The 19,182-nt window shown below is 47.8% G+C and overlaps 1 protein-coding gene across 2 annotated transcripts in view; it reads left to right on the top strand.

The window, feature by feature from the left end:
• The first annotated feature begins 2,164 nt into the window (after positions 1-2,164).
• Positions 2,165-19,182, top strand: part of LOC142571513 (high affinity cAMP-specific and IBMX-insensitive 3',5'-cyclic phosphodiesterase 8B-like) — a 403,386-nt gene continuing 386,368 nt past the window's right edge. For both annotated transcript variants that reach the window (XM_075679927.1, XM_075679926.1), the window contains exon 1: positions 2,165-4,163. In XM_075679927.1, coding sequence (XP_075536042.1) covers positions 3,837-4,163 — 327 coding nt within the window. In that variant the 5' untranslated portion in view covers positions 2,165-3,836. The remainder of the gene's footprint in view (positions 4,164-19,182) is intronic.

Below are 19,182 nucleotides of genomic sequence, written 5' to 3'. Positions count from 1 at the left end.
ATCGGCGTTGAATTCATCAACGCTTACTCATTCTTGGTAGTATTGACCGATAGGGCAGATTGTAACACCAGTGGTAGCGAATAGACAGTTGGTTAGCTGCTACTGCCCTTCCTTTGAATATGAAATGTTTGCCCTGCGCATCGCTCTAAACTAGCAAGACAAGACACTTTTCTCTCTGAACAAGATCTCATAAGGACCATGGTCTTCCATATGACATACACAGAAGGCCACTAGATGGCGGCTGCGATTCCTGAAGTTAACCGGACTGGGCCGCCTGTGATACAGCACTGAGAATTCAAATACGTCAATGGCTCCAGTGCACATCAGCTATTGAGTTTTTCCCCTTCTCTCAGTGTTCACTCCCTCTTCCCCCAGTGCTGGGCGACGAGCCGTGCTCAGTTCTGGTTAATCTCAGTGCGTTTCATTTACTCTTCTCTTTTCAATTATCGCTCAACAAGTGTAATAAACTCTTATGTTTGTAAGAACAAGGGATAACTTTCGGCTGAGTTACGAATGGGTGAAGCGGCAGTACATGTCTTGCATGTCTTGCATGCCTTCTCCCTATTCGCGCACACTCCAGTAACATAAGGAAATACTAACTATCGATTTTTCGAACCTAATAAGAAGGGTACTGAATTCGTATGAGAAAACTGTGGTCCAAGGTTCCAGTTACTTTTGTGCTTCAATGCACAAAACAGCGTTTTCTAAAGGAAGTCACTGGAACGCCAATGCCGGAGAGTTAGAAAATTAGTATCTCCAAACTGCCGCCGTCCTGATAATTCGTTTCAAGTAGATATACTTTGCGAGCTCACCGGCTATAATTTGTAGATTTAAATATGTGCCGTAAAGTAATGAATTAAAAATTTGATTAGCATAATTATGCTAACTATTTAATGAAGCACTTTGATTTCTCGTAGAAAAGTAATTTAGATCAAAGGTTAGGTTTGTACTACCCGCCACAGGCAATTTTTCAAAATTTTGGACCTTTTAAAAAACAGAAAAATATTATAGAGATCCCACGCACTGTAGGAATCGATGTAAGCGAAACTTTCTGTGCTGTTTGCTTTGATTGACGATAATTAGCGGTGATGTTGACAGCGAAAGTTTATTCTTCAACGTTTTGTGCAACCCGAGAGTGGTGAGTTGATGTTAAACGTTACCTTGCGTGTACCACTGTTGTTTGTCGGCGTAGTACACAAAACACAAAGGGAGAGTAGTTTGCTTGAGGCTTTGTTTTGCACCATATTGCAAAACCTCTGAGAGGGTTGAGCATTGTCGTGGCCTCTCATGGCACATCGCATCGTGACAGAAGCATTAAACTTGAATTAGATTATGGGGCCATACGTGCCGAAACCCCAATCAAATTATGAGGCAGACCGTAGTGGCGCACTGCGGAATAATTTTGTCACCGTGGTGTTGCTTAACGTGCCCCTAAAACAAAGAGTGCGATCGCTTTTATTTCGACCCCGTCGAAATGCGGCTCCCTCGCTCAAATCCTCAACCTCGAGCAATGCCATAGCCGCAAAGCTATCGCGGCGGACACAGAAGTGTTGAGTTGACGAGCGACAGCTTCCGTTGTGTCGCCTAGACCCTGCGCTGCGATTTAATTAATGTGGTTCTGCCTAGGCCCAGCCGACTAAACTGCTGGTTCTCATTAAAGTTAACTCTCTCTCTCTCCCTCTGCTACCGCACGCCCTGCTAAGTTGTCCACTAGGAATATTTGCATGATCTTATTTTTCATAAACAGCAGAAATTCACCGTAGCGTACTTTAAACTGAAGTTTATCCAGCGTTTCCTTACCTTGTCACGTCACACCCTCATTCCTTGTCATGGCCACCCTCATTTCATGTATATACAGGCCCTCAATCACCCCTCGACGCGGTATGCCGCACAGCAGCAGCCACAGCATCAGCAGTGGGAAAGTCGAAAAAGAGAAAAGGAAAAGAAAGCCTCTCTTTAAAACACTCCGTGTATTACTGTAGAATAAAAGCAACCGTGAAACACTTGGAAAGTGCTGCTCCCGTTGTTCACGTTTTCTTTTTGCACCTGTACACACACCTGTATGCGCGACATAACGGGGATAGCGCGGGGAAGCTCGCGCGTTAGTTTTTTCGATCCATGCAGTTGCGCCCGTCGCGGCTAGGGGGCGAAAAGTAGCGCTAGTCGCGATGCGCGGTTCCCGCCGGCTGGCGAGCGCTGGCTGCGAGCGTCTGCTTCCGACGCTGCGGCGCAAACGCGCCTCGCGGAAGGCCACGGAGCAGCACTTGTAAGCGCCCCGTGCCTGCGCAACGGCTGCTAGAGAGAATCGTCGCCGCCGCAGCAACAACCGCGCAGCATGAACCGCCCTCTTCGTTCCTGCTGGGCACCCGAGCCCGAGACGCCGATGTGCCTGCACGCGGCAGCCGCCGGAGCAGACGACACCTGCTGACCTTGCTTTTACCAACGCTTTCTTCTTGTAAGGTTGGCGCCGCTGAGACAGCTACGCTGCGCGTAGACTAAAGCGGCTAGCGTGGTAGCGAGCGCGCCAAGAATCAAAAACGCGACTGCCTCACGAGTGCCGCTGTTAAACGACGAGCGTGTGTCGGAGCGCCGGCGGCGTCCGCTGTCCATCGCGGCCGTCTGCGCTGCTGGATTGTTTCTTTTTTGCTTGATTCCTCGGTCAACTTGTGAGTGCCCGTCGTATCCCCGATAACGAAGGAGCTCGCCAAGCAGCGACATTAGCTTCGCTCGGGCTTACATACGGATACGGAGACGTAACTGCCAGTCGCGGCGACGCAGAAGCAGACGGGACGTGTTGGAACGCAAAACAAGCCCAGTGTCTTCGCAGTGCGAGGCACCGTCGCTTAAAGGATTTCGATGGCTCCGTTCACCACTTCGATCAAGGTTTCTGAAGGCTCATTGGCACGTCACAGCTTAGCAGAAAGCCAGCGTGGCCTGTCCTTAAGCCTGAGAGTGCAGCTGAGGGGTCTCCTCTGTGACGGCGTCCACATTCTGCCACTCATCCGAACCGCTGGCCGGCTAGGAGTGAGCCACGGCTTCGTGCAGCTGTCAACCATCACGAAGATCTGAATTTTGTTCGTGCGTAAGTGAATGTGTCAGTGCTAGCGCCAGCGAACAAACAAGTGCAGTTTCTGTAAGCTTACGTCAGTGACCGCTGCGTGATCTTGATGTTCAGTCGGCGCAACGAGACACCAGCACGGTGACCTTGAAGAGAAAAAATAATCGTAGCAGTCTTGGGTCGCATCGTAGCCAGTTTATCGTTTGGTGATAAGGTACTGAAGCTCAAAACTTCGTAAAATCAGTTCGCTCGCAGGTACGGCCATTTGGTAGAGTTTCGACCTAGTCGCATCGCCGCTGGACTTCTGGAGGCCACATTCGGATGAAGACCGCGACGCTCCGTGGGAACGGCGATTGCCGCAGCGATTCGCCTATCGAATTGCCCCTTTCTTCATCCCGTTCTGCGTGACACTCGAAGAAGCCGTTATCTGGAAGAGCAGGCAAGGCAAGTGGGCACAGCATCGCATCGTCGCTGCGTTAAAGGATCGGTAGCCAACAGGGGAACGCGCGAGCGCTGTCACTTAACCTACGCCTACGGATCCTCGGCTCTCAGCGTCTCGTGTGCCGTCGCTTGGCGCCTGTGCTTCTCGACGTTAGTGCTTTCCTTTTTGTTTCTTTCTTCTTCGTGCGTTGGAGCAGCTAGAGCGGAGCATCAGCACGGCAGTGGTGCCGCGCTTTTGTGTGTGCCGGGCGCCGCGCGGCGCCCGGCGCGACGACGTCGTCGCCGCCGGAGTGTCCCGTGTCCGGCAGGATGAGCGTTCGTGAGGTGTGCCACAAGAATGGGATGCACGCAGAGCGCGATACAGCGCAGGGCCGGAGGCCGCGCGGGCCGCGGCGGCCCCGCAACGCCCGTGCCCTCCTCGGCGGCCGGCGGCGTGCCGCCGACCCGGTCTGCCTCAGACCTCTCGGCGGCCACCAACAACTCGGCGTCCAACAACCGGTGTCGCGCGCCGCCGGGCGCCTCCGAGCCGCAGCACCGCAGCTCGCGGCCCCAGTGCCTCGAGGGCGCCAGGCCTTTCTTCCGCCGCGCCACCAACTGGGAGGTCATCACTGACCGGCACGTACCACTGCTCGCGAAACTCGACAGCACTCCCGACGACGGAAGGGTGAGTCCGCCGTCCGAGGCGCGCGTCTGGCTCCTCCTGCGCGTTGCCTCGTCGCGGAGTTCGATGGCTCGGCCAGAGGAATGTGGCGAGCTTGCGGAAACATTGGCGGCACTTCGAGGGCGCGTTCTTGCCAAAGGGGGCTATGGCGACGCGCGCGGACCTCTCTCCTTTCAAGGTTCTGCATGTGTAACGGAATTACCGAAGGCGCCGATTGTCACCTGCGGTTATACTCTTAGTGCGACAGCCAGGTAAAAAATTAGGCCTCGAGGATAGACATGCCTGTTAGAAAGCAGTAACACGTCCCAGGTGCTATAAGTGATGCGAAGGGGCGAATATTGGACCTTCTGCGAGAGCTATACGGTATATTTAACTGGTTTGAATCGCAGCACTATGTTCCTACCGAGGATGTTGGTTGAAGCGCGCGATTTTGTTTACATATCAGTCCCATTCGACAGGAATGAATTATGTACATTCCCAATATATCCGGTATATGAGCACGCTGATGACAGTCCGCAAGATAGCAATAGAAGCAATATTCGGTACTATTGCTTGTCCTATTCTCGTTGTATACATATATGCTGCAGGTCATTCTGATCTTTCACCTCTACATAAGCTAACTATATTCACTGGGTGCTTGCTCCCTTAGTCATATTGCGACGTGTCTGTAACACACGAAGGCGCAATTGTGTCATTGACCCGTTACCGTTGTGTAGCACACCGCGGGTGTAAAAAGCAACAACACGCACTGTCGGCCACATGTGCGACTTGAATCGCGTTTTCTTGCTAGTGCGTTTTACAGCCAGCGTTTCGTCCCCAATTTTGCGGCGTCCGAATGCATCACTGAGAAAACGCGCGCGCGAACGTTTTCCTCCGATGTACCAGCGTTGATCGTGTGCCCGATTTGCAAGTGTTCGGTGACCCGTGCAGGCATATAGAATTCCTATCGTCGTCTGCTATAGAACAAGGAAGGCCAAAAAGTGAGGAAAGGAGAAAATGAAGGAACGCGTTGCCTTTCACTGTATGAATCACGCATGCGCGCACACAGGTGGCTATATATTGACCGACACGATCCTCCACTTGAGGCCATTAAAAGCGGGAGGTAAGGTAAACCGTGAAACTTGAGAGGAATTTTTGTGCTTATGAGTTATGATGCTGGACGGTGGCCAACTCGACATTTCTTAATTGGGTTGCTTTTGTGGGGACGCATATTCGTGGAAAATGCTTACAAAGTATGCTTCGCCGATTCGCATAAAATGGCACAACACGGACCAGAAATAGCACCGGGCACCATCTCCAGAGGTTGTCCTTCTTGGTATTCGTTGGCGGGGGTGGGCATTTATTTCAGTATTTTATTATTATGATTATTTTTTATGTGTGTTGCACTACAGTTGGGTAGAATCGTGGAACTTTTGTTCAGTTTGCTTCTGACACATTTTGATTGGAAATTGGTGATTAGTACTGGGCCCATGTTTACGCAACATCTGCTCTTTCAGAATGAGAGCCGATAAGACGTTATGAAGGTAGTGCGGAATTGGAATAATGCGAAAGTGGAATTAATATTCATCACTCCAGAATGACCCTTCCTGTCCGTGTATGAGACCATTCTTTCGCGCTGTGTGCGCGATGCATATTGTGTTAACGTGCAGTTAGACGACATGGAGTCATCGCACAGCAAACTCAATAGCCACGAGGCTTGTACAGGAGTACGGGGTAGTCGACCGCACCGATTTTTCCGATGGTTACAGGGGCGAACATTATCGACATTGAGGCTTGGTCGTTGATGGAATACCACTTGCGTATTTATTTAACTGAACCTTACTTTGCGCTGTACGCCGTTATACGATGAAGCTACGAACATCACAACCAGTGTGTTCCGTATCGCCGATTCGGTGCGAGAGCGTCACCCTCTGGCATACCACTTGAGCCGTTTGACATCTGCATTTGTTGACGATGCGAAGCCACAAGATAGATGCTATCGTTTCTAAGCAACATTGACCAGAGCGACTGAATTGACTGACTGGTACACACATTTTTCGTTGTCTCTGCCTGATGTTCATCACCAGCTGCATCTCCCTCACTCTAAGGGATTACTCACACCGGTGAATCGCAGAGATCGCGCGGCGGCCAAGTTGGTCGCAAAAAGACTCAAATGGCCGCTTTGGTCGAAAAGAATGACCGTTTGTGGTCCATTCCCTCACTGCTCGATTTTCCAGTTTCGCGACTGCAGTCGCAGAGTCTCCGGATGAATCACACGCGCAGGAACACGATGCTTGTATGTACTGACGCCTATATTACGTGGCGATGGCGGCACTAACAGGCGTGAACGGCGTCAATTGCGAGGCGTTTCGATGTGGCCACGGGCAGGTCGCGCTTGCCTGTGTGACCATGGGTCGCAGTGAGCCGCCCTTTGATCGCCAGTCGCGGTCGGTCGCTTGACCTTTGCTAATCGACGGTGTGAATGCCCCCTCACGCATATGCAGCTTGCCTCTCTTCGTCCTGCTTGGCCAACCGCCGTGCCTTTAATTTGTCTTTATTACCTTTTCTCTCGAGAACGTCGCCACAGTGGCTGTCATTGTGCATTGTGTTCTGCGGTTGAGCTAGCCTCAATTCCTGACCGCATTCTGATCAGTCATCATAGCGATCAGCGCACTGCGCAAAAAAAAAAAAAAAAAGAGCTACCGAGGGGACAGCGCTGTCTTCCAACTCAATTTTATTGGACAACAGTACGCTATATACGCAGAAAACTAGAACGAAAAAAAATTTGTGCCCTTCCACTCTCTGAAGAATAACCAGCAAAGCTGTATTGGGATGAATGACTATACTGACTATATTGATATATATGGTTACTGCTATATCGATTGAATAAAGACACATACAATTAACTTCGTGGTTGTTATCATGCTTATTTTGCCTCATTCGTTACCACAGTGACCATAGCTTTGGGGTCGCTGTGGTACACCGCGATCGGTTGTACTGCTATGCTAGACACGTTCTTGCCAAAGGTTAAGTCTACAGACGACCGGTGACACGTGGCAGGTACATTGAGGTCCGTGTAGCACTCAATTCCAAACCGTTTCGACAGGAAGGATACAATCTACTTGCCGTCGGGGCCCGCTAGGTCTACGTTAGTGTGGACGATTGGTGGGTACACGGCTGCGTTTTATTACGCTTTTGGACCCTCCACTGAGAGCGAAGGAGTGCCGCCATCGCACGTTTTATACATGGTCATGAAGGTCTCGCGCGTTATAACATGGTCGATAATATGACATCATTCAGAGCGACCGCCGCGTCTGATAACATCACGCGGAAACAGTTGGACGACTGTATATATATCCATTCTACACGGCTCTTGCCCACGGACACATGTTTCATCAGAACCTAGCCAAATACAGCTTTGCTGTAAAAAACGAACAACGAAACTGTTCCAACTAGCTCAAGTCACCGCCCTGTACACGTATTATGATGCTGGTGGAATGCAAAAATTCTCGTGTGCTTTATCAGTGGCACATTCCAGAACAACGGGAATGAATGAATTCTGGGATTTTACGTGCCAAAACCACGATCTAATTAGAATAGGAGGCGAACATTGATCCATGGTCACCCACTATATACGACATCTGTCGTAGTTCTGATGTTCCTTTGGGACATTAAACCCGATAAATCTGTCACATTTCGTTCGAGCTGGCGCGATATTGTCTGCCGTCGTAGAATCATTTTCGCTGCCGGAAAATGGAGAAAATTGAGGTGCCGTACTCGTGGCGAATAACGGGCAGGCCGCGCCTAAACGACACGCGAGAGCCACAGAAGGAAAGTCAGAGAGGCTTTAGCCAAGGTCACACCCGGTTGGCTACCCTACGCGAGGGGATATATAAGATATAAGTGAAGGAAGGAGGATATTCAATATGCGCACATCTGAAAATGAATGCTTAGCACACTCGCCCAGCCCAGTTGCCGTGAACAAGCGCAGTGACGAATTAGTGCATGTGCTGTCGTCTTCTCTGTCTGTGTCCCTGTTATATGCGCTAGTCTTTTGATTAATGATGACGCACCAACTAGCCCAGCTTTCTGCCTTGATCGTTTTGGTGGCCTTGTGCATGCATATATTGGGGTCCTGCCGTGGTCCTAGGATCTTTGCTTCCGAGAACGGTTTGTAGTCTAAAGGGTTGTGACTAATTATAGCACGCAGAGCATATCATTGATAGTCGATGTTCGGACAGCATGACAAAACGCGTTTATTTATTTATTTATTTATTTATTAGAATACGCTCAGGGTCCAGAGGGTGTTTTAATAATAATATTTGGGGTTTTACGTGCCAAAACCACTTTCTGATTATGAGGCACGCCGTAGTGGAGGACTCCGGAAATTTTGTCCACCTGGGGTTCTTTAACGTGCACCTAAATCTAAGCACACGGGTGTTTTCGAATTTCGCCCCCATCGAAATGCGGCCGCCGTGGCCGGGATTCGATCCCGCGACCTCGTGCTCAGCAGCCCAACACCATAGCCACTGAGCAACCACGGCGGGTAGAGGGTGTTTTAGAAGGGTGGCTTATATGGTCATTATAATAGTAAACAAGCAGGAAAGTCAGGTGCATTGTAAATATAAAATTAGTTCGCGATGGCAGTCTTGAAAGACTTATCCTTGCGGTAACAACAAAGGAGGCAAGGTGATTCGGTCTTTCATCATCTTTGGCAAGAACGAATGTAAGAATAGATTAGAATAGAATCGAGCCGATCGGTTATGTACAGCTTCCAAAACGTCAATTAACGTGTTTTAGGGAGGATTCCATAGCGCTGCAGCATCTGTGGCCGAATTAGTGTTTGGTAAAACAGTTGTTGAATACTTCCGGGGGCTGTTGCCTCGAGAAGTCGATTGGATGCCCGCCGTCTATTGGCGGTGCTTGGTCGCCTTGAAGTGCTCGGAACTCAGCCACGTAAGGTGACGACTGCTCACCGGGCGTGGGCGAACAACTTCGCATCGAGGTGTGTGCTACGCGCACCGTCGCCGTCTTGAACGGCCAGGTTGCGGCACGAGTACGCGAACAGCGGGTATTTTACTCGCTCGATCGGTACAGGCCGTTCAGTTGTTGCTCCGCGCGTGCTTCCTCGAGGCCAACAAAATCGGCGTTTGGAGCGGGTAAAAGAAAAGGCTTTGAGTTTGTGATTTTATGTGGATGAAACTGGCGACGTGGAGCTGCTGGAGAGAAGAGTCATTTGCGTATAACACACATTTTTAAGGTGGTAGTACAACGTTGTCGAGGCTTTTCGGCACTTATACCACGTCGTTCTGCCAACTCTTCTTCATCGAGGACCCATTTTAGCGGTATTCTTAGCCCTCCACTGCACACCACGTTTTTGACCAGCCGCCGCAAGCTTGCCAGGTGAAACAGGCCAATCCCCGACGCCGGCAGCACCCTCCTCATCCGCTTATCTACTTTCACTGCGCTAGCTTGGCCCCACCGAAAGTGTCTCCACTTCTGTGTGGTCCTCGCCCTTTGTCAGCTAATTAGATAAGAGAAACCTGTCAAATCAGACAGTGCTATTCGCTTTGAAAACGAACAACTGTGACCTCCTATAAACGAGGAGGTCGTTTGATTGTGCGATTTAGACAACGCTGCGGATCACCGCTCGATGCTTGGGTGAGCGGTGGAGTGAATTTCACGTCAGGAGATTGGAATAAAAAAACAGACTAGAATAGTTTTACGTTATAGGATCCCAGATCAAGGTAGAGAGAGAATAAAACAAGAGACTCGTTTTCCTTGTTTTCTCATTTACTAATCTTTGAATGTCCTGCCTTTCCGCGGGGCATTGCACGGTCGAAACATCGATGCTGTGCTCATGGCGCAGATGTTTACGCCGCCGGTGGATTTTCATGCTTGGAATTCAGGTGTCCGGTAGCAAACAAGCGTGCCTGGCTCACATCTTGATCCGTACAGAGGACGACAAAGACTGAGCTATGACGCATTATGCGATGCGCAAGTATAGTGCGGGTCCATTTCTCATTATTGCGATAGCAAATATATGGACACTCCAGGCTCATATTCGCCGGCGTCGCCGAGATGTTCCGTGTAAAGTCTTAAGTGCGATAACATCGTCGCCGCGCGCCGCGTGCTGCATGTGAGTGAAAACGTGCGAGGTGAGCCTACGATGGCGGCTCAATCGCGCGTGCAAGGGAGGAAAACGGTGAAGTAGTGCGCCGTCTTCCATCGCGCGCAACGCACTGGGCGGGGGGAGGGGAGGGTTCTACACCGGCGGCAGCTGCGTACGGCGCGGCCGCACGGGCCCTATCTCGAAAGCGATCTGCGATAGGAACGGAGTGCGCCGAGTGCTGATAGCTTCTTGTGCACTGTGTTCTCGCTGCTTTAGTTCACGTTGAAGCGAAAGCAGCACCAAGGTCAATTCGCTCACTGCTGCTGCCGCGCTTCCTCATTCCAGCGTTATCACAGCGAGTCTGCGCGGTCATCGAGTGAGATGTGTTCATGTTTACTTGTTAATTTAGTTAGTGAGCGAATGTGTACAAGGTTATACGGTCGATAAAACTACTATCCTTACTTCATATAGCTGTCTACTAATTTGCTATCACAACCGATGCTTCTTCTTCCCGGCGAAACTGCGACTTCTTTTTTTTTGTCACTTTCCTGATAGCATATAGCGGGCACATGAAGTCACGAGACAAGGTCAAATCACGGTTTCCAGATAGAGAGTTCAGTTAACGTAGCAAGGAACATTGCTTAATACGTGTGCATGATATGCGATATACCTAGCTATACGGGATGATTTCCTTTTTTTTGTACCATACACAATTTTTATAAATCGCCTGTGGCAGATAGCGTAACTGTAATTCTAGGGCTGAATTACTCGAAGCGGCGGACATTACTCGCACGAAAAATCGAAACGCATAAATTGAGTAATTAGCAGGAAGTCACGAATGAGCTTTTTAGGTAGTTACTTTTCGGCCCATATTGCAATTTACTAGTCCTCGCCGGTGAGATTGCAACGAATATCCACTGGGGGCAAATACTGAGGATGGCGCCGGTTTCGATATATACGCGCCGTCATACTTGCATTAAAAGTGCACTCTTGTTCCGCTTATTTTTTAAAGGAAACATCGTTTTACGCATTGAATCACACATTTAACTGGGACGCCAATGTATTTTGTCGCCAACTTTGGCAATTAATATCTCGAAACTGGTGCCATCCTCGATATTAACTCCTAAGCGGCTGCTCCTTGCGAACTCACCGGCTATCAATCGCAAATAGCGATATGCGCCTTAAGTAATTAATTAATAAGAGAGTGAATTTACTAATTGGTCGATTATAGATTCCGATTTCTTCTCCAAGTATGTCCGCCTCTTTGAGCAATCTAGCTCAATGACTAGAATTGTGCTATCTGCCACAGGCAATTTTTAAAGATTCTGTAAACCTGAAAGAAGTACAAACAAAAGCACGCCCTGTATATTTTCTGTTTTGAACTGCTATAGTTTATCTTTCTGGGCTTTATCCAAGGACTTCTTGAGAGCTACAAGCATCTCTGCAAGGTGGTGTTGACAAAATAACCAAACTTGGCGGATTTTCGCTGTCGTGCTACGTGAAGTAAGGCTCGTGACCGCGACTTGCAATTTCTTTTTGAATAAGGTTTCTGTAGATGTTTCAATCAGGTAAATAAATAAATAAATAAATAAAGTAGACAGGAAACCGATGGGGCCCAATTTTTATTAGTCATATCATTAAAAGCCAACCAACAAAAACACCAAGGACTGTAAAGGGGAAAAGTACGTGTACTTATTAATTGAAGTAATGAAATGGTAAAATTATGGAAATGAAAGTCGATGAAAAAACAACTGGCCGCAGGTGGCATACGAACCCACGCCTTCGCATTACGCGTGCGATATTAACAATTGAGCTACCGTGGAGCCGTTTTCCCATCCACTTTACGGGGTATCTATGTTTATCTGCTGGAACTAGCCCTGGGAGTGTTAGCCAGCGCCACCACTCACAAGCCTTGGCGGCGGATGTGGAACATCCTTTCTGCCGCAAGCGTCACATCTACGTGAACTTTTTGGCTGAAGGCAACTGGTCAGTAAACCCGCACAGGCTGATCAATGCTGCCGGATTCGAGACCCTCACCATTTAATGAAGGAGACAAAAAAAGGAAACCGAGGGACCCGATTTTTATCAGTCATATCACAAGAAGCCAAGAAACAAAGATAAAACGGACAGCATAGGCTAAAGTACTTGTACTTATTCATTGAATTAAAGAAATAACTTACTGTAAATGACAGCGGATCAAAGTTGTTTTTTCATCCGCTTTCGTGTAACTACTTATCCAGCGGCTGCTGCGTATCGCGTGGCCTCGCGGTACCCTGTCTTGAAAGCGGTTTACGATGGCGACAGAGCGCGCCAAGTGGTGATAGCTTCGTGTGCGATGTGTTCTCGCCGCTTAGTTCGCGTTGAAGCGAGAGGCAGCACGAAGGCCAGTTCGCTTGCTGCCGCACTTCCTCATTCCAGTGTTTTGACAGCGAGTTTCCGCGGTCATCGAGTGAGATGTGTTCACATTTGTTGTGTGCGCGTGACACCATGCTTGTTATTTAGTTAGTACGGAAACGTTCACAAGCTTACACAGCCGATAAAACTGCTATCCTTACTTCGTATAGTTGTCTACTAATTTGCTATCAAAATGAATATTTCGCATTTCGGGCGAAAGCACGACATACTTTTTAAATAATCAAGTTAATTATTATTTTTTAACTTTTAGTAATACTGTTTTGGTAGTCGCACCTCCTAATTGTCTTGCCATATGCACCATCCGAATGTCTGGGTCATACAACATGCCTTTGAATATATCGGCCGCGGCGGCCGTATTTCGATGGGGGCGAAATGCAAAGACATCCGTGTACTTAGATTTAGGTGCACGTTAAAAAACACCAGGTAGTCATAGTTAATCTGGAGTTCCCCCACTACGGCGCGCCTCATAGTCAGATCGTGGTTTTGGCACGTAAAGCTCCGTAATTTTAATGCGGCCTTGAAAAAAAATTGTTCATTGGTGCCTTCTAGCTCAGCTGGACAAGAAAAATAGATTTTCGCAAATATGCGAGAAAAATTTTTGCAAGAAAAATTAACGTGGAGAACGAGCTAATAGCTTCAACAAACATGTGGAAGCTTTTTCGGCTACATCTGTGATGGTTGAAAAAACGTTGGTTAATTTGGCATGGTATGACCCGTAACATAATTAAAAGTGATGGTACGAGATCTTGATTTCCCCACCGACACGTCAATTAAAAAAAGGGAGAGTGTAGAGAAATTTCAGCAGCCGAGGAAAACATTTTTGACTAAGTAGCTCGTGTGGAATTCTATCCTCGGGACGGGAAAATGAGCCTGGCGAGACGTGTGAAAGCGGCGCTGCTTTTGTTTCCTACGAGGACAGCTTTTATGGCATGGTGTTGCATCGCGCTGGGAAGCAGTACGTAGGACGAGGAAGGGAAGAACTAAGACACTAGACACACATGAAATGCAGATAATCTGTTTTATGACCGCTTATATAAATAATGAGAATTGTTTTTTTTTTCGCCGGATGAAACTCGTATCAGTGTTGAGCGTAACCGATACCGCCCGCAGGGCTTAAAGAGAATAAGCATTTTCATGAGAATTCGATCCTGGGTCTTCTCCATGCTAGACAAGCGCATTTACCATGAGATCATGCCATCCTCCTTTTTTATTATTATTTATTATTATTATTTATTATTATTATTATTATTTAAGCAAGGCAGCCGGTAGTTGGGTAAAAATCATGCAGAATCAACGTAATGTTGGCATCTAAATGACGCGAAGCTTGTTTGAGTTTGAGAGGTAAAGCTAATAACACGCGCACGGTTTTGTTGTATGTAGCTGTTAGCTTTGTGTTGTAGCTCTCCATGTCAGGAGGACGAAGGTGGTATACGATGCTTGTCTAACGAATGTTGTTGATAATAGGTGCATAAAAACAACACACATCTAAATACATATATAAGGTTTATATCCTCCTTTCTTTCCATAGTCACACTCTGGGGGACCGGCCGAGGACGGTAGCTTGCTTGCCCAGTGGTACATTCGCAGTAGCCTAAGAATGGGGTAGACAAAATATAATAAATAACAATAAAAATAATACAAGCTTTCGAATATTATACGTTATTTCATTAAGAGATCTAAGTGCTCTAGATACCTATGAGCTGACATTATATGTATAGGTTTTATATCAGGATTTATTATCATGATTTTAACACGGGTGCGTCACTGGCATTGCTTTATTGTTAGCATACATGGAGGAATAAGTTGTTCATTCGGCGAGGAACGTTACGTACGTACTTACGTAAAGGAACTCCCCATCCGCCTCCGGAAGGGGTTGGGAGGTAGGGGAGGGTTAGGCAAGGAAAGCTTTGCTTAAAAAAAAAAAGAGGGTTCTAATTTACATAAGCGCCTGTGACACTGGACTACGCCACCGATTAACTCGTGATAACAGCACTGGATATTTGTATGCCGTTATAATGAAACTGACGCTAGGAACTGATTAACTATAGTAGCTCGTCAAATCTAACTCTGACAACAACAGAGGACCCCTTATAAGGAGAAAGAAAGAAGGAAAGAAGAAGGAAGGAAGGAAGGAAGGAAGAAAGAAAGAAAGAAAGAAAGAGTGAGAGAAAGAGAGAGAAAAAGAAAGAAAGAGAAAGAAAGAAAGAGAGAAAGAAAGAAAGCGCCTGCCATTTTCAGCTGCCCATGTCAAAAGGTTATTTCTAGGCAATCCAAAAAGAACGGGGCCAATATGCTTCAAGCGGCGCAGAATCCGAACAAATAGAGGAGGAGGGACCGCTAGCGAAATGCAGCGTCTCAGCGGCAGCGCCGGTCTTCATTTTGAATGATACGTTTTCATTGGTACCTTATTGATGCTTTCATTTTTCTTTTATCTCTTTGTTTCCTCTCACCTGCGTCTCTATGGTCGACCTAGCGTAGTGAGTACAAGTGCCATAAATTGGGAAAAAAGTAGGCACTTATCGAGTTTCTTATATATCATTAAGCAACGCACTCGAAACATTCCGAAGTTTTTTCCCCATTGAATACTTATGCTCAAGGAAAAGCAAATATTTCATCACCTCTTGCGAGTAGTGGGTTATACAAGCTCTCACTTGTGTTTGAAGTATCTCGCACATTTAGTTGTGACAACTTCTACGGTAATGTTCGTTGTTTAGGGCACTCGCAAGGCGCCGAGTAAAAGCGCAGATTCGCGGTATTTCTCGCAGCGCGCAATAACGAGCAACGATCTGTCGCTGTCTGAGCGGTCCAACGAGGCCATAAACTACAGCACTGCAGTATCTTAAGAGACGTTGTCGGGCTCTCCTTGGCTTGTTATCAAGAAAAAAAGTTGCATTTTCGCCCGAAAGGCGAAGCATCGATTGAGATATCAGGTTAGTGCACAGCTAGCTATACGAAGTAAGGATAGTAGCTTTATCGACCTTATAAACTTGTAAACATAGGCATACTACCTAAATGAACGAGCATGGTGTCGGGCGCGCACAGGCACACATGAACACATCTCGCTCGATGACCGCGGAAACTCGCTGACAAAACGCTCGAGTAAGGAAGCGCGGCAGCAGCAGCGAGCGGATTGACCTTCGTGCTGCGTCTCGAATTAACGCGAACTAAGCCGCGAAAACAAAGCGTGCGGCGGACTCTGTCCCTGTCGCAGATGGCTTTCAAGATACAGCTTTCCGGGGAAGGCCTCCGGCCGCCCCCGGGCCGCCCGGAGTAGAACGCGCCCCCCCGCTCCCTACCTTCCCCGCGGATCCTTGCGCGCGACGGAAGACGGCACGCTTCCATCCCTGCTTTCCTTGCTTGCGTGCGCGAGATCGAGCCGCGATCGCCAGCTCACCCTAGCACGCTTTTACTCGCACACGCAGCACGGGGCGCGCGGTGACGTTTGTATCGCTCTTGGGCCTTATCCGGAACATCACGATGATGGTAGGAAAACACTAGGAGTGTCCTTATAAGTGTTCTCGCAATAAAACGGTCCAGCTTTTCTTCCTGTATGTATACAACCGCCGAGCAGCCCGCGTGAGGAGTAACCAGTACATGAGGTCTCGGCCAAGACTTACTCCAGCGGGAAGCTGACTCCCCGACGGGGCACGTTTTCGTGCACGGCGAGTCCTCGCCCCTTTCAACCAGAATTGGTAGGAAACGCCTATACTGGACGAGTGGTGGGCACGATCGAGGAAGAAGCGCCGGTACGATTAAGTGCAGCTTTAACTCTGTAATGTCCAACGTATCATATAGCCCATTTGCTATACGCTGGTTCGAGACCTCAAATTCTGATTTAGGCACGGGAAAGTAATCACACAGCCTGTATGCAGTCGCGTTTGGAAAGAAAGTTTCCAGTTGTGGGTAGTTCAGCAATAGAATTACTAATTAATGTACTAATTTAGGTATGACTGAAAGAACAATTCTTTTTTGTTTTTGTTTTTGTGTAGTTTCCTTGATGTGTAGGGGATGTGCATAGGATAAATCTTGCGTATACGCTGCCGCCGGTATACATACGCCGCGCCGCGATGCAGCGCGTGCTAGCCCTCCACCGGCGCAGATGCGGTGCGTTGTGATGATTTGTGCCTGTTATTGAGGGGCCACCGCGAATTGAATCCGTGCGTGTAAATCAGCGCTTCTTTCCGGGTGCGCTAATGGAGGAATACGAAGGCATTCCACAGCGGCGGATAGCGTGCTCCGCGGTTGCTGCGCCGCAGGTGACGACGACACGCTTGCAAGCGAGCAGCGCAAAGAGAAAAACGACAAAGCAGTAAACGCAAAACAAAACAAGGAGAGCGGACGACACAGATTAAAGCGAATCGAATGAGGAAGCGACAAGCTTTTCTTTATTTCTTAGTCTTGTTATAGGTGCTCTTGGCGCACGTTCAAGCTTTGCGTAAAGCACGCGCTTGTGCGTGATTGAACGTGTAGATAGAAGACGGAGATGGTTGGCGCGGGAGAAAAGAAAAATAGGTGTGTAGACGCTTGCAGCGATTGAAAGGGCGCGGACGTTGAAACGGGAGTCTTAACAAGCGTAGCTGCTACGCACGCGAGGACTGCGTGGCGAGCCTGTATGTTGGTACAAGATCGAAGGGGTTCTCTTTCTCTGAGCGCCGATCTAAATCGGCGAGTCGCTCCACAAGAAACCATTTGTTTTGGTATCTCAGAGCGAATCGTACATTTTACACGCTTTGTAGCGCTTTATTCTCTTTTCCTTTTATTTTGAATGCGAGTATCTCGCTGTGCACCGGCGACAACGAACGCTGGTTCCGAGTTGAACATTCATCGTATCGTAGCTCTAGTTCGGGCTAAAGGTTTTACACTGGTGCTAGGTTGCCGCTCACTCTGTTTGCTTGTGCCCACGCACGTCAGCAGAGCCGCGGTTCCCGATTGTCTGCTTGTTGCAATAAGGTTAATATGCATGTGACGTCGTCATATATGCGCATATGCATGTAAGCGGGCCAGCGACGCTACCGCGCGCGGTAATAAATACTAGTGAATGGAAATGTATAAGGCAAAAACAAGTATAGGAACAAGGCAATCTAGTGTGAATTCTGTATTGAGTGGCTGCTGTAAACTTGATGTTAAACGTCTTTAGGGTTTAGACATCAGGCATACAAGCTGTGTATTTGCATAAGTCGATCTGCAAAAATCGTGATGTGTATTCTCTACCGAGTGACTGCTGCTAACTTGATGTTAAAGGTCATTAGCTGTTGAGTTCATGATAACACCTGGATGCGTCGTCAAAAAATAGCAAGATGTAATAGGAAATTCAAGAACCATTTTTGTGAGGGCATTCTCCGAGTGCAGCCACTTTGTCGCGGGGGAGCGGGCGCGTGTCTCGATGCTTTGATGAGCCGACCCCGGTGATAGCGCAGCTATTTCGCGATTTCTTGTGGGCTGATCCCGATGATAGTGCAGTGTAATATTATGTGCCACCGGGTCTGTGTATAAGCAGTGAGGCCACTGGGTTCCAATATGCTTTCTACCTTATGTCCTGCCATTACAGACACTCTGCCTTACGACAAACACTGCAGCCCATAATCTCCTTATAACCGTTCGCTGCACGACCGTTACATTATTCGCATTATTCGTTCCATACAAATCACAATTGCTTCGCATTACGTAGACATCAGCTACAGTTTAGACTGCAAATTTCTTTCTTCTTTGAATCTGTAATAATTACATCACTCTGCTTAAGCGACTGGATAGACCATGATCTTTTCAGTGGCGCCAGAAGTGGGAAGCAGAGAGGATAGAGGGCGAGGGAGGTTGATCGCAATCTCCCTTTAAGCCTCCAAGTCTTAACCTTCCGTGTCGTTGCCAGTGTAGGTATTCTCCCCTCATTGACGAACAACTAAAGGCAGGCTTGAGCAACTTCTCCCAAGCCCTGTTACAAGATACATTGGTGTTTCATATCATGATAAGCCAACAAAGACTGCGAGGACAACATAGGGGAAATTACTTGTACTTACTAACTGAATTAAAGAAATGACAAATTCATCGCAATGAAAGTGCATGAAAAAATAACTTGCAGCAGGTGGGGAGCAATCCCACCTCTTCGAATTACGCGGTTAACCCTGTTTCTTTTCGTTCATTGATGTTTCATGCAGCTTGTCCCTGTGTGCGGAAGGAATGCATTGTGAGAAAGCAACAAGCGGAACAAAATGCATTTCTCCCCAAGTTCGGGGAAGGAGGTATCTACATACATCTGATAAACATTTAAGATTCCTGCCAAGTGGTCTATATACTCGTACCCTGACCTACTTCAACAGCAGTTCTAATATTGCTCCGAAAAAAATATCAATTAGCAGCTCATAACGAATTAATTCGTGATTATAATGTGAAAACAAAATAAAGCAATGGATTGTTATTTCAGTTACACCTGAGTGAATACATTATTTATTAATGATTGTTCTGCTGAATTAGCCACGACTCAAAGCTATCTAGCATGTCAACAATGCGACTACATAAAGA

Source organism: Dermacentor variabilis, chromosome 2, assembly GCF_050947875.1.
Source record: "Dermacentor variabilis isolate Ectoservices chromosome 2, ASM5094787v1, whole genome shotgun sequence".
NCBI classification, from domain to species: Eukaryota; Metazoa; Arthropoda; class Arachnida; order Ixodida; family Ixodidae; genus Dermacentor; species Dermacentor variabilis.
Note: the sequence above shows the minus strand (reverse complement) of the source record. Positions and strands in the feature narration are given on the sequence as shown.